Below are 15,859 nucleotides of genomic sequence, written 5' to 3'. Positions count from 1 at the left end.
ACAGAACTAGCTGGGGACTGCCAAATCACAGCATCTGTGGGTCCTAGCACCAGGCAGACCCCACAGTCGGGGTCACACGTGGATGTGATCTCAGGTCACCCAGAAAAGCAACAGAGAAAGCTCTGGGTTCCTAAGCAGCGGCCACACACCTGTGGAACCCAAAATTCCTGGCTAGCAGGCTGCTCTTAAACTCCCTAATGCACAGAATTATCTTGAGACTGTGAAATAACCAGTGTCTATGAACTCTAGCACCCACAGTCAAAAACACTAGTAGATCTGACCTCAGCTTTCCCAGCAAATCCACAGACACGTCCAAGATCATAGCAGGCACTGGGCATACACTCCAACCAGAGACATTACAATAGCAAGAGGTCAGCATAAGAACCCAAGCAACAATCCCTAAGACCATTTGATGCCACCAGAAACCAAAAACAGCAGTCCCACCACCACAACAAGCCCTGGAGATACTATCTCAGCTGAGACTTAACAGAAGGATTTCAAATCTGATGTTATGAAAATTATAGAGGGCTTAAAGGAGGAAAATAAATCCCTCAAACTAGAACTGGAATACACAAAGAATGAATTGAACAAATCACTTGAAGAAACTATAATTAAACTGGAGAAAGAAATGAATAAAAGGTTTCATGACCTAAAACAGGAGATACATGCTATGAAGAGAACACAATCTGATATAATCCAGGAAATGGAAACCAGAGAAAAGAGGAAAGGGTCTACAGACACAAGCACGGCCAACAGAATTCAAGAGATGGAACAAAGAATATCAGGGATAGAAGATATGACTGAAGAAATGGATACAGCAGTCAAAGAAAATGATAAATCTAAAAAGCTCCCAACACAGGATATCCAAGAAATCAGGGACACTATGAAAAGACCAAACCTAAGAATCATAGGCATAGAAGAAAAAGAAGACTCCAACTGCAAGGCCAGGAAAATATATTCAACAAAATCATGGAAGAAAACTTCCCTAATCTAAAGAAAGAAATGTCCATAAATATACAAGAAGCCTACAGAACTCCAAATAGGCTGGACCAAAAAAGAAAATTCTCCTCCACATAATAATCAAAACACTAAACATACAGAACAAAAAAATAATATTAAAAGCTGCAAGAAAAAAGGCCAAACACATACAAAAGCAACCCTATCAGAATTACTCCTGACTTCTCAACAGAGACTATGAAAGCCAGAAAGGCCTAAACAGAAGTCATGCAGAGACTAAGAGACCACAGAGGCCGACCCAGAACTATACCCAGCAAATCTTTCAAACCCCATAGATGGATAAAACAAGATATTCCATGACAAAACCAAGTTCAACAGTACCTAACCACAAATCCAGCTCTATAGAAGATACTAGAAGGAAAACTTCAACCCAAGGAGGATAATTTTACAAAGGGAAATAGGAAATGAATAACCTCATACCCACAAAAACAAAAAAAAAGAAAGCTCTCTCTCTCTCTCTCTCTCTCTCTCTCTCTCTCTCTCTCTCACACACACACACACACACACACACACACACACACTACCAACATCAAAATAATAGGAACCACTAACAACTGGTCATTAATATTACTCAACATCAATGGCCTCAACTCTCCAATGAAGAGACACAGGCTAACAGAATGGATGGAAAAACAGGACCCATCAATCTGCTGCATATAAGAAGTACACCTCAGCAATAAAGATAAGCATAACCTTATAATAAAGGGCTAGGAAAAGGTATTCCAAGCAAACAGACACAAGAAAAAAGCTGAAGTATGCATCCTAGTATCTAATAAAATAGATTTTCAACCAAAACTAATCAAAAGAGATGCAGAAGAACACTTCATACTCATCAAAGGAAAAATACCCCAAGATGATGTCTCAATTCTGAACATCTATGTCCCAAATGCAGCAGCACATTCATAAAAGAAACCTTATTAAAACTTCAATTGCACATTGAACCCCACACTTATATAGTGGGAGACTTCAACACTCCACTCTCACCATTAGATAGATCATCACAGCAGAAACTGAATAGAAAAACAATGAAGCTAAAGATAATATGAACCAAATGGACCTAACTGTTATTCAGAACTTTTCACCCAAATGCTTAAGAATTCACCCTTTTCTCTGCACCTCATAGAACCTTCTCCAAAATCAACCATATAATTGGCCACAAAGCAAACCACAACAGATACAAAAAGATTGAAATAATTCCTTGCCTCCTATCAGACCACCATGGATTAAAGCTGGAACTCAATAACAACAAAAACAACAGAAAGCCTAGAAACTTGTGGAAACTGAACAACTCCCTGCTAAATGATATCTGGTTAAGGAATGAAAAAAGAAAGAAATAAAAATATTCTGTTTTCCATCTTGGTCTACAGATGGTTATTTTCATTGGGAGGTGGTTATAAGTTATTATTGGTCTTATACAAAGAGAAAATTAGGTTGGACTCAGGGACATCTCTCTTTTTTTATGTATTATTTTCATAGGTAAGGAGATAGGAGCTGAAAAAAAGAAAGATGATATAGAAATATAGAGGAAGGATAAAAACAGAAGAGTATTGAATCTACTCCTCAACTCAAGGCCTTAATTGTTTCTCACAAATAAAGTTATTTTTAATTCATTGGTATAGAATTTTATATATTGATGAAAAATAAGTATAATACTGATACATTGTTGTAGAACTCAAATCTAAAATTATTCTTCACACACATTATATGTATTTCTACTCTAATATGAGGTATTATACCCATCCAACTCAATTTTAATACAAGGTTTACTTCCAATACCTTGAAAGTGGGACTGCAGGCTATTTAGGACAATTAAGTAATACAAGTTAATTGTTAGTTGAACAAAGCATGGCCATGTCAAATACTAGTCTAATTTTATCACAAAATATATATCTAACAGATAGATATGATTCTATAGATATATAAAGTAAAATAGATAAGGTCTTCAAAAGCCTCAGAGACCTACAGATTATGGTATTTAAAGATTTTTTATTCTAAAGATTCTTTGACAAGACATGTTAACTCCTGGCAACACCCAGCCTGCCTCAAAGAAGATGATGAGCATCAAAGAACCTCCTTATGGAGATGGCTTCAAATGTGGCAAACCAGCCATTGGGAAAAATGTCTTCATTTTTGTCACAGATAGAATTCTGCCTAAAAGTGGGAAAGTTGGATGCAGGCACAGCTGACCATTGAACTCTGCCAAGACAGAGTAAGTAAATCCTCAATAGTTCCTGGATCACAAATATGTCTGTCAGATATATTGGCCCAGAAGGCTGAAGATGATGCTCCAGCATTATAGAGAGTGTTGGGTGACTCTTCATGCAGTAAATTGTCTCAGTCATTTTTTCATTTTGGAAGATACTGCACTTCCAGTTCATTCAGGTATTTAAGTTTTATTCCTTCTCAAGTCTCTGATGGGGTTGAAGACTAGATAGTTTCGTCTTACAATTAAGCTTAGTTTGTTAGGGGTTGAGATGTTTTTAGATCAAGACAGACATTTTAAGTTAATAGAGATGAGATATGATAGATATTGATTTTCATTCAGACATTTAAACTCACCAAGGTAGGAAAAATGTTTACTTACAGTTTACCAAATCGAAATGGTCAAATCACTATGAATGTAACATTTATATAATTCCTGATTGTCTCATGTTCCTTCCTGCTGTATGTACTTTATTTTTATTCATGTGTAACAATATAAATGTATATGTTTAAAAATACATAATAAAAACAAGAAAAAAGAGTTGATAAGTACACAGCAAACACTGCAAACTTTTTGCTCAATGTCACAAAACATGTTTTTTACTCTAATTGATTTAAAATCAATTTTATCTTGATAGCCTTAATAAGGATTTAGTGTGAAGCACTGACGGAATTATTTTAAGGTAATGTTTTATAACCTAATGTCATTTTCTCTCATATGCATATATTCCAGCCAACATTGCTCTGGAATATATGTTGACAGAGGACACTGAAGTGTTGGTGTACACTTCATCTCTTTGGGTAAAGAGTACAGAATTAGTTTTAACGTATCTTGAAGTTCAATCTGTTTTACACTGAAATATTTGAGTTGCCTTGACTGACTATTAAGCAATGAGTATGTTCAAAAGCATTTCACAGTGTACCCAAAATAAGATGAAGCTTCAAATCTAAAAATAAAAGAAATCTGAGGTTCCATATACATGTCTCAATTTTACATTTAAAGATGACTATGACCATTAATATCTTGCTTTATTTTAAAAACACAAAGTTAATTTTTTCCTGTTACCCTTCCAGAAATGCAGATTACTAGGTGATGGTCAGCAGTCACACTAAGGATCCCAGTGGGCATGCAGCTTTCTGGGTGTCACTGTGACCTTCTCAATCAGAACTGCTATGCGCAAGGCTCTGGTCTCTAAGTCGAAACCTCCTCTCCAGCAGATTCTCAGATCTGCTAGTTTAGGAACCACTGAGGTTGCAATAAGTCTCCAGTCTCACCAAATCCCCTGGGCATTGTGTGAACATTTCAATGCATCCAAATCCCACGTAACAAAGGAGTAAAAAAAATGGGACACAACTGTCATTCAGTTCAGACTTCCATTTTAAAAGCTCCACTCCTCAAAGAAAAAAGCATTAAAGAGCAAATCTGTCTTCAACAGCATGTTTTAAATTTCCATGGTTATGAAAATAAACACGAGAGGCTTAATCATCAGTTTGCAAAGATGTCCACAACCAAGGTATCCTGAGGTGAGTTCTAAATGATGATTTAAGGAAGATTTTCCACAAAGCCTTGCAGCGTGTTAAATTCTTTAAATGAAGTTTGAAAACAGAAAGAGTATAATTCAGTCAAAATAGGAAGTTTACCTTACTGAGAATAAGTAAGTTAATAAATGTACGTGCTCCATATAAAAGCTTCAAATTAATACTCAAGAGAACCATAAATAGGAAAGGTTGATATTTCATGTGTTTATGTAACTCAGAAACTGAGTAAAACTGTTTCTAAACCACTGTCTGAGGTAAGCAGGAGAGAAAATGCTTTTACTATTACATGTTCAAAAGAACCTGCGTTTTTTTTCCCAAAGTCATTCATGCCTTTTCTTAATAGTTATATCTTGACTCATAAGGAATCTATGTGCATCACAATGACCACTGATTAAAATTCACATCTCAATTCTATCATAATAACATTTGAGACTTAAATTTTTTCTGGAAAGTGGATTAAAATATTTAGCTTAAAAATGAAACTACTTGTGTAGATCAAATAAAAAAAATTTAATAAAACTATCTACCATGCTTTCTGCCTTTAAAAAAATCAGTGCTGAAAAGAATTAACTTTTTAGCGTCTCAGTCTTGTACAGTTTGACAGAAATGAAAATTAAAGAATGAACAATAATTCTGTTTATAATTTTACCATTTAGAACAAAGCAGTTAGAACATATAGGCTAGGTTATGATGTTTAGTTTTTCTGGATTTATATTCTATATTATATAATTTATATTTATATTATATGGTTTGTGGCTTTGATTAAAAATCATTAAATCTGATGATACTCAAGATTGATTAAATTCATGATTCTATTTCATGGATTAAAAGCCAACCAGTTTTCCAGTGTGGCACTGAGTACATTTTAAAACTTTTAATTTAGTGATTTTTTATTACAATCTTAAAACAGACCTTTGTCAGGCAAAACTGTAAAAATGGAATGCTCAGATGATGAGTTCATTCTACAAAACACTGAAAGGCAGATGGAGTCTGAACTACTGTAGAAGTGGTGGTCACTAGATGAATATGCCTCTGAGCTTTAAATGGTTGGAACTGATATTTTTTATTTATTGCATTTTATTTTTAACATATACATTTATATTATTACACATGAATAAAATAAACTACATAGAGCAAGAAGAACCCTGAGACAATCATTAGTTATATGAATGTTACATTCATAGTGATTTGGCTATTTGCATTTGTCAAGCTTGAAGTAAACATCTTTCCTATCTTGTTGGGTCTACATTTCTGAATGAAAATCATCTATTGTATCTCGTCTCTATTAACTTAAATCATTTATCTTGATCTAAAAACATATTATCCACTAACCAACTAAGCTTGACTGGAAGACTAAACTATCAGGTCTTCAACCACATCAGAGATTTTTAATCTCAAGATTTAGAGTTCTCACAAAAACCTGTACTAAGGATATGACTTACTCAGACACACACACACACACACACACACACACACACACACACACACACACACAGCAATTTCTTCATACTGCCTACGCAGCAAGCCGTCAGCATAGACACCAAATTGAAACATCGCACGTATTTACTTTGCAAAAGTAGTTTTGTTGCCTACTAAAAGAAAATGTCCATTAAAAAAATGATAGAGTGCTTGTTTAGAAGGTTCAAGGCTCTAGGCTTGTTTTTTCACAAAATAAAACAACAAAATAAAACCCCATAGGATGATCCATTAGGCTCTTAGCTTCTCTGTGTGTAGCTTCTGTGGTAATGGGCATATCGTTTGCCTGGAAGGAGATGTGTATAACCTGTCCACAGCTAACCCATCTGCCACATTAAAGAAATATACAACATATAATTGCAGAAAAACTTGACCATAATCCCATAATTGCACTTCTTTTTTTTTATCTTTTTTTTTAAATTTTTTATTAATTTATTCTTGTTACATCTCAATGTTTATCCCATCCCTTGTATCCTCCCATTCCTCCCCCCCCATTTTCCCATTATTCCCCTCCCCTATGACTGTTCCTGAGGGGGACTACGTCCCCCTATATATTCTCATAGGGTATCAAGTCTCTTCTTGGCTACTTGCTGTCCTTCCTCTGAGTGCCACCAGGTCTCCCCCTCCAGGGGACATGGTCAAATGTGAGGCACCAGAGTACGTGAGAAAGTCGTATCACACTCTCCACTCAACTGTGGAGAATATTCTGACCATTGGCTAGATCTGGGAAGGGGTTTAAAGTTTACCTCCTGTATTGTCCTTGGCTGGTGCCTTAGTATGAGCGGGACCCCTGGGCCCAAATCTGCCTATCATATTGTTCTACTTGTAGATTTCTAGGACCCTCTGGATCCTTTTATTTTGCTGTTCTCCCATGCGTCTCTCATTTAGAGTCCCAATAGAATGCCTTCCCCTCTGTCCCAGTTTCCTGGTAAGTGAAGGCTTTCGTGGGACGTGCCCCTTGGGCTAGTATGCAGATATAAGTGAGTATATACCATTTGATTCTTTCTGCTTCTGGGTTAACTCACTCATTATGATCATTTTTTGCTCAATCCATTTATCCACAAATTTCGGGAATTCCTTGTTTTTAATAGCTGAGTAGTATTCCATAGTGTATATGTACCACAGTTTCTTTATCCACTCTTCTACTGAGGGACACTTAGGCTGTTTCCATGTTCTGGCTATTATGAATAAGGCTGCTATGAACATGGTTGAGCAAATTTTCTTGTTGTGTGCTGGAGCATCTTCTGGGTATATTCCAAGGAGTGGGATAGCTGGGTCTTGAGGAAGCCCTATTCCCATTTTTCTGAGATAGCACCAGATAGATTTCCAAAGTGGCTGTACTAGTTTGCATTCCCACCAGCAATGAAGGAGTGTTCCTCTCTCCCCACATCCTCGCCAGCATGTGGTGTCGCTTGAATTTTTGATCTTAGCCATTCTGATGGGTGTAAGATGGAATCTCAGAGTTGTTTTGATTTGCATTTCCCTGATGACTAAGGAGGTTGAGCATTTCTTTAAGTGTTTCTCAGCCATTTGATACTCCTCTGTTGAGAATTCTCTGTTTAGTTCCAAGCCCCATTTCTCAATTGGGTTATTCGGTTTGGTGGTGTTTAATTTCTTGAGTTCTTTATATATTTTGGATATTAGACCTTTGTCAGATGTAGGGTTGGTGAAGATTTTTTCCCAGTCTGTAGGCTGTCGCTTTGTTCCCTTGACAGTGTCTCCTGCCTTACAGAAGCTTCTCAGCCTCATGATGTCCCATTTATTAATGGCTGACATTAAGGCCTGGGCCATTGGTGTTCTGTTCAGGAAGTTGTCTCCTGTGCCAATATGTTCCAGGCTCTTTCCCACTTTTCCTTCTAAGTGGCTTAGTGTCTCTGGTTTTATGTTGAGGTCTTTAATCCACTTGGATTTGAGTTTTGTGCAAGGTGACAAATATGGGTCCAGTTTCATTTTTTTACACATAGACCTCCAGTTAGACCAGCACCATTTGTTGAAGATGCTATCCTTTTTCCATTGAATGGATTTGGCTTCTTTGTCAAAAATCAAGTGACCATATGTGTGTGGATTCATATCTGGGTCTTCGATTCGATTCCACTGATCAACCAGCCTGTTGCTGTGCCAGTACCATGCTGTTTTAAGTACTATTGCTTTATAGTACAGTTTGAGATCAGGTATGGAGATTCCTCCGGAGCACCTTTTATTGTACAAGATTGTTTTAGCTATTCTGGGTTTTTTGTTTTTCCATATGAAGTTCAGAATTGAACTTTCAATGTCTTTAAAAAATTGTGTAGGTATTTTGATAGGGATTGCATTGAATCTGTAGATTGCTTTTGGTAGGATGGCCATTTTTACTATGTTAATTCTCCCGATCCATGAGCAAGGAAGATCACGCCATCTTCTCAGGTCATCTTCAATCTCTTTCTTCAGAGTTTTGAAATTTTTTTCATACAAGTCCTTCACTTGCTTAGTTAGGGTAACTCCTAGATATTTTATATTGCTTGTGGCTAATGTGAAGGGTGTGGTTTTCCTAATTTCTTCCTCTGCAAGCTTGTCATTGTGTATAGGAAGGCCACAGACTTTTTTGAGTTAATTTTGTATCCAGCCAATTTGCTGAAGGTGTTTATCAGCTTTAGGAGTTCTCTGGTGGAGTTTTGAGGGTCACTTATGTACACTATCATATCATCTGCAAAGAGGGATAATTTGACTTCCTCCTTTCCCATTTGGATACCCCTGATCTCCTTTTGTTGTCTTATTGCTCTGGCTAGAACTTCGAGTACTATATTGAAGAGATATGGAGAGAGTGGGCAGCCTTGCCTTGTTCCGATTTGAGAGGAATTTCCTTGAGTATCTCACCATTTACTTTGATTTTGGCTATTGGCTTGCTGTATATAGCCTTTATTATGTTGAGGAAAGTGCCTTGTATCCCCGATCTCTCTAAAACTTTAAACATGAATGGGTGTTGAATTTTATCAAATGCTTTCTCTGCATCCAAGGAGATGATCATGTGGTTTTTTATTTTCAGTTTGTTTATATGGTGGATTACATTGATGGATTTCCATATATTAAACCATCCCTGCATGCCTGGAATGAAGCCTACTTGGTCATGATGAATGATATCTTTGATGTGCTCCTGTATTCGTTTTGCAAGTATTTTATTTAGTATTTTTGCATCTATGTTCATAAGAGAAATTGGTCTGAAATTCTCTTTCTTTGTTGAGTCTTTGTGAGGTTTAGGTATCAATGAGACTATGGCCTCATAGAATGAATTTGGTAATTTTCCATCCATTTCTATCTTTTGGAGTAGCTTGAAGAGTATCGGTATTAGCTCACCCTTAAAGGTCTGGTAGAATTCTGCACTGAAACCATCTGGCCCTGGGCTTTTTTTGGTTGGGAGACCATCGATGATTGCTTCTATTTCTGTAGGGGAAATGGGACTATTTAGCTTGTTTATGTGTTCTTCACTCAACTTTGGCAGGTGAAATTGATCAAGAAAATCGTCCATTTCCCTTAGATTTTCAAATTTTGTGGCGTATATGCCTTCAAAGTAGGATCTTATGATTCTTTGAATTTCTTCAGTGTCTGTTGTTATGTCTCCCTTTTCATTTCTGATTTTGTTGATTTCAATACTGTCTCTCTGCCTTTTAGTTAGTTTGGCTAATGGTCTGTCTATCTTGTTGATTTTCTCAAATAACCAGCTTTTGGTTTGGTTGATTCTTTGGACTGTTTTCTTAGTTTCTAATTTGTTAATTTCAGCCCTGAGTTTGATTATTTCCAGGCGTCTACTCCTCTTGGGTGTTTCTGCTTCTTTTTTTTCTAGGGCTTCCAGTTGTGTTAAGATGCTTATGTGTGATGTTTCCAATTTCTTTTTAAAGGCACTTAGTGCTATGAATTTTCCTCTTAGCACTGCTTTCAATGTATCCCACAAATTTGGGTATGTTGTTTCTTCATTTTCATTGAATTTCAGAAACTCCTTGATGTCTTTCTTTATTTCTTCCCTGACCCAGGTGTCATTTAGCAGAGAGTTGTTTAGTTTTTACGTACATGTAGGCTTTTTGTTATTTCTGTTGTTGTTGAGTTGCAGCCTGAGAGCATGGTGATCTGATAGGATACAAGGTATTATTTCAATCCTCTTGTATCTGTTGAGGCTTGCTTTGTGACCTACGATGTGATCAATTTTGGAGAAGGTTCCATGGGGTGCAGAGAAGAAGGTGTATTCTTTCTTGTTTGGGTGAAAGGTTCTATAGATATCTGTTAGATCCATTTGACCCATGGCATTGGTTAATGATGTTATTTCTCGGCTTAGTTTCTGTTTCAATGACTTATCCTTCAGTGAGAGTGGGGTGTTGAAGTCTCCCACTATTATTGTGTGGGGATCGATGTGTGGTTTAAGCTTTTTTAGGAGATCTTTTACATATGTGGGTGCCCTTGTATTGGGAGCATAGATGATCAGAATTGTGATGTCATCTTGGTTGACTTTACCTTTGATGAGTATGAAGTGTCCTTCCTCATCCCTTTTGATTAATTTTGGTTGAAAGTCTATTTTGTTCGATACTAAAATGGCTACACCTGCTTGCTTCTTGTGACCATTTGCTTGGAATATTTTTTTCCAACCTTTTACCCTGAGGTAATGCCTTTCATTATGGGTGAGATGTGTTTCTTGGATGCAGAAGAATGTTGGGTCTTGTTTATGTACCCATTCAGTTAGTCTGTGTCTTTTTATTGGAGAATTGAGGCCATTGATGTTGAGAGATATTAATGACCAGTGACTGTTAAGAGTCTTAATTTTGATGTTGTTTCCAGTCGAGCGTTTGTGTAGTTGTGTTTTTGCCATGGGATAGTTATCTATTTCCTGGGTAGTTTTGGTTGTAGCTTGACCCTTTGGGATGGAGTTTTCCTTCTAGTACCTTCTGTAAAGCTGGGTTTGTGGATAGGTACTGTTTGAATTTGTTTTTGTCATGGAATATTTTGTTTTCTCCATCAATGGTTATTGATAATTTTGCTGGGTAAAGTAGTCTGGCCTGGCATCTGTGTTCTCTTAGGGTTTGCAGGATCTCTGTCCAGGCCCTTCTGGCTTTTATGGTCTCTGCTGAGAAGTCAGGTGTAATTCTGATAGGTTTACCATTAAATGTTATTTGGCCCTTTTCCCTTGCAGCTTTTAATATTTTTTCTTTGTTCTGCATGTTTTGTGTTTTGATTATTATGTGGCGGGCAGTTTTTCTTTTCTGGTCAATTCTATTTGGTGTTCTGTAGGCCTCTTGTATGTTTATAGGCATCTCTTTCTTTAGATTGGGGAAATTTCTTCTATGATTTTGTTGAGAATAGTTTCTGGGCCCTGGAGTCTGATGTCTTCTCTTTCTTCAATGCCTATTATCCGCAGATTTCTTCTTTTCATGGTGTCCTTAATTTCTTGGATGTTTTGTGTCAGGAGTTTTCCAGATTGGCATTTTCTTTAATGGTTGATTCAATATCTGTGATTGTATCTTCTAGCCCTGAGATTCGTTCTTCCATCTCTTGGATTCTGTTAGAAAAGCTCACCTCTGTGTTGCTCGCCTTCTTCTCTGAGGTCTCACGTTCTCGTTTTTCTTCTGTCTGTGTGTTTATCATTGAATCCACTTTCATTTTCAGATCTTGAACTGATTTTTTGATTTCTTTCATCTGATTTTTTGTATATTCCTGAGTTTCTTCCATTGCCTCTTTATAGGTCTTCAGAGCTTGAACCGTTTTATTTATTTCTTTCATCTGGTTGTTTGCATTTTCCTGCAATTTTTCCAGTTCCACTCTATGTGCTTCTTTTATGTCTCTCACCTGTTTGTCTGCGTCTTCCTGCATTTGATTATGAATTTTATTTGTTTCCTCCATTATCATCCTCATTACTAAGGATTGGAGGTCATTTTCTTGTATTTCCGTTGTATTTGAGTTCTCTGGGTTGTTTTCTTTGGGATAGCTGGAAACTGGAGACGCCATGTTGTTTTGGGGTTTTTTGCGTATGCTTTTTCGTTGTCCTTTAGACATCTTGCCATCTTTGTTTTTGTTGGGTAGCTTCCAGAGTTGAATGGAGGGTGTCTGACGATAGATTCACTTGTTTTCTTACGATTTCCCTAGGCTGCGAGCTCAAAGCTTCACTGGTGTGGATGTTAGGAGGTTAGCCCTGTTGTTCTTGTCTCTCACAGCCAGTGATCCTCAGTCCCCCTCTGCTGTGGATCCTGCAATTGTTCTGGGTCTCTGAATGAGCGTTGGGTCAGGCCAAGGTATCCACAGCCTTCTGTGTTCCCTGCCAAGTCCAGCCAGGAGCACTGGGACCAAACCACGGGCAGAACTCAGCTAGATTCTCAGGGCCTGAACCGTCTGCCAAGCTCAGCTAGGGATTTTGGGCCCAAAATGCACACAGGGTCCAGCCAGAATTTTTGGGCTGGGACTACGCACCAAGCTCCACTAGGGCCTTTTGGCCCAAAGTGCGTGCTGTGGTCAGTTATTGACTCAGGGCCCAAACTGACCACCAATCTCAGCCAGGAATTCTGGATTCAAACTGCACACTGTGTCCAACCAGAGTCTTAGAGCTGGTGGAACCGAGAGCTCTGTCCAGCCTGTGCCACAGCAGGAGAACTGCGGCTGCTCTGAGTTAGCGCCAGTGGTGGAACAAGTGCTCCGCCCGGACTGTGTCACCGCAGGGGAGCTGCCGCTGAGCTGAGGTGGTGCCTAGGATGGAACTGAGCACGTCACCAAGCCTGCGCCACAGCAGGAGAACTGCGGCTGCTCTGAGTTAGCACCAGTGGTGGAACAAGTGCTCCGCCCAGACTGTGTCACCGCAGGGGAGCTGCCACTGAGCTGAGGTGGCGCCTAGGATGGAACCGAGCATGTCACCAAGCCTGCGCCACAGCAGGAGAACTGCGGCTGCTCTGAGTTAGCGCCAGTGGTGGAACAAGTACTCCGCCCGGACTGTGTCACCGCAGGGGAGCTGCTGCTGAGCTGAGGTGGTGCCTAGGATGGAACCGAGCACGTCACCAAGCCTGCGCCACAGCAGGAGAACTGCAGCTGCTCTGAGTTAGCGCCTGTGGTGAAACCAAGTGCTCCGCCCAGATTGTGTCACCGCCAGGGAGCTGCCGCTGAGCTGAGGTGGTGCCTAGTGTGGAGCAGCGTGCTCAACTAAGCCTGCGCCACAGCAGGGGAGCTATGGCCACGCTGAGTTAGTGCCTCAGGCAGAATTGTTTGCTGGGCCGGGCCAATACCCGGGACTCTGGGGCCGAACTGTCCGCCGAGTCCAGTCTGGGTCCAAAGGCTCCACGCGACCCAAATCCTGCCCCGAGTCCCCTCTCCCGCAGCAATTCCCACCAGCCACCACACCAATCGCCTCCACCGGAAGGCTATGAGCTGCAAACCTCAGCCGCCGCTGCTGGTGCCGCTGGTGCTGCTGCCTCTGCCGCTGCCACTCCGATCAGAGAAAAACCACACTCCTCCCGTGTGCAGGGACACGCAGGTCCTCCGCACCCTGGTCCCTCCGAACCGTGGAGCACTCCTGCTGCCGTGATGTTTGGACCTCGGTGTTCCTGGCTCAGAAATCTGTGCAATTCCCTGAATTGTTCACTGGAGACTCCAAACGCGGTCCACACTGCTTGCCGCCATCTTGGATCCTCATAATTGCACTTCTATTATGACTTGAAAGTCAAAGGCTTCCCTGGTGGAAATGAAAGGTTCTGTGGCTTTAGAGAAAGCAACACGATTTTCCATGACAATATAGGTGAGCTGGTCACACTTCTCCTCACCTCTGGCTACTGCCTAAGTATCAGAAAGTCTAAACTGCATCACAGAAGAACTGTTTTATTCAGCATATTCTCACCACTGAAGGTGTATTTATCAAGTTTTCAAGCTTGATAAGCTTAAAGTTCTTAAATCTTAGTTGCCGGAATAGAAGAAATGTAATGTCTATGTATAATTTTCGTGTGTGTGTGTGTGTGTGTGTGTGTGTGTGTGTGTCTGTGTGTGTGAGTGTGTGTGTGAGTGTGTGTATGTGCGTGTGTGTGTCTGTGTGTGTATTGCATTTCACAGACAGTTTTTATTTTCTAGCTGTTACCACAATTTCTATTCTCAAAATGACTGCAAGAAACATAACCACGATGGGTGGATTCCTCCTCATGGGTTTCTCTGACAACCGTGAGCTGCAGATCTTGCATGCTTTGCTTTTCATGGTAATTTACCTACTGGACTTTGTGGGTAACTTTGTCATCATCATCATCACAACACTAGACCCACAGCTCCAGTCTCCAATGTATTACTTCCTGAAGCACCTTTCCCTTCTGGATCTCTCATCCCTTTCTGTCACAGTTCCCCAGGTTATTGACAGCTCACTGGCAGGCAGTGGCTACATTTCATATAGCCAGTGCATGCTGCAGGTTTTTTTCTTCACAGCTTTGGCTTGGGGTGAGATGGCCATTCTAACGGTGATGTCATATGACCGCTATGTGGCTGTTTGCTTTCCACTGCACTATGAGGCCATCACGAGTCCCAGAAAGTGTAAGTGGGCTGTGACCATTGTATGGCTAAGCAGTGGCATCACAGGAACCCTGTATATAGCAACCACAGTCTCTATTAGATTCTGCAAGACTAAATTAGTCCACCAGTTCTTCTGTGATGTCTCCCAGTTGCTCAAGCTCTCGTGCTCTGGTGATTACTTTGGAGTGATGGAAGTGTCTACTTTCATGTCAGTAATGGCCTTTGCCTGCTTCATGGGGATTGGCCTTTCCTATGGCCAGATATTCTCCACAGTTGTCACGATACCCTCAGCTGAAAGTCGAACTAAGGTCTTCTCCACCTGCCTGCCCCATCTCTTTATTGTTTCATTTTTTATCTCCACAGGCATTTGTGCATATCTAAAGCCAAACTCAGACTCTCCAACTGCTGTAGACCTTATGCTCTCTATCTTTTATACAGTTCTACCACCAACACTCAACCCTGTTATCTATAGTCTGAGAAATGAGTCCTTGAAAAGAGCTATAAGGAAGTTATTGTTAAGTGAAAAATTCATTGGGAAAAAATTAATTTTGTTTTTTTGCTAGTGGCTGTTAACACTAGACACAAAAATGTTTTCTTTGATATTTTGAATGTTAGTTGTATAATGCTAAGGATAACAAGATATTTCTAAATAATGTGTATTATAAACCCACTGCATAGGCCACCAAATTCAACTTTATTTATAGCTCTTTCAAGTTAGTAAAAAATATATATTTTTTATTATGTTTCTTTTTTGGCATATACACTTATATTATTGCACATGGGTAAAATAAACTACATATAGCAGGAAGAACCATGAGACAATCAGAAATTATATAAATGTTACATTCATAGTGATTTGGCTATTTGTATTTGGCCAACTTGAAGTAAGCATGTTGTTAGGTCTAAATTTCTGAATAGAGATTAATAGCTATCATATCTCCTCTTTATTAACTTAAAATATCCATCTTGATCTTAGAGCATCTTAACCCCTAACCTACTAAGCTTAATTGAAAGACTAAACCATCTGGTCTTCAAACCCATCAGACACTTGAGAAGGGATAAAACTTAAATAATTGAGTGAACCCGAGATGCAGGTTAGCAGCTTCCAAAATGAAAAAAAAAATGACTGATTCAGTTT

General features: G+C 39.3%; 1 protein-coding gene across 1 annotated transcript; it reads left to right on the top strand.

The window, feature by feature from the left end:
- Window positions 1-14,321: 14,321 nt before the first annotated feature.
- LOC127191185 (olfactory receptor 14J1-like) lies at window positions 14,322-15,284 on the top strand. Its single transcript, XM_051148390.1, has one exon. It carries the CDS (start codon window positions 14,322-14,324, stop codon window positions 15,282-15,284), a length of 963 nt encoding a protein of 320 aa, XP_051004347.1.
- The last annotated feature ends 575 nt before the right edge of the window (window positions 15,285-15,859 follow it).

This window comes from Acomys russatus, chromosome 6 (assembly GCF_903995435.1).
Source record: "Acomys russatus chromosome 6, mAcoRus1.1, whole genome shotgun sequence".
In the NCBI taxonomy this organism is placed as follows: Eukaryota; Metazoa; Chordata; class Mammalia; order Rodentia; family Muridae; genus Acomys; species Acomys russatus.
This window is presented reverse-complemented; position numbering and strand designations above follow the sequence as displayed.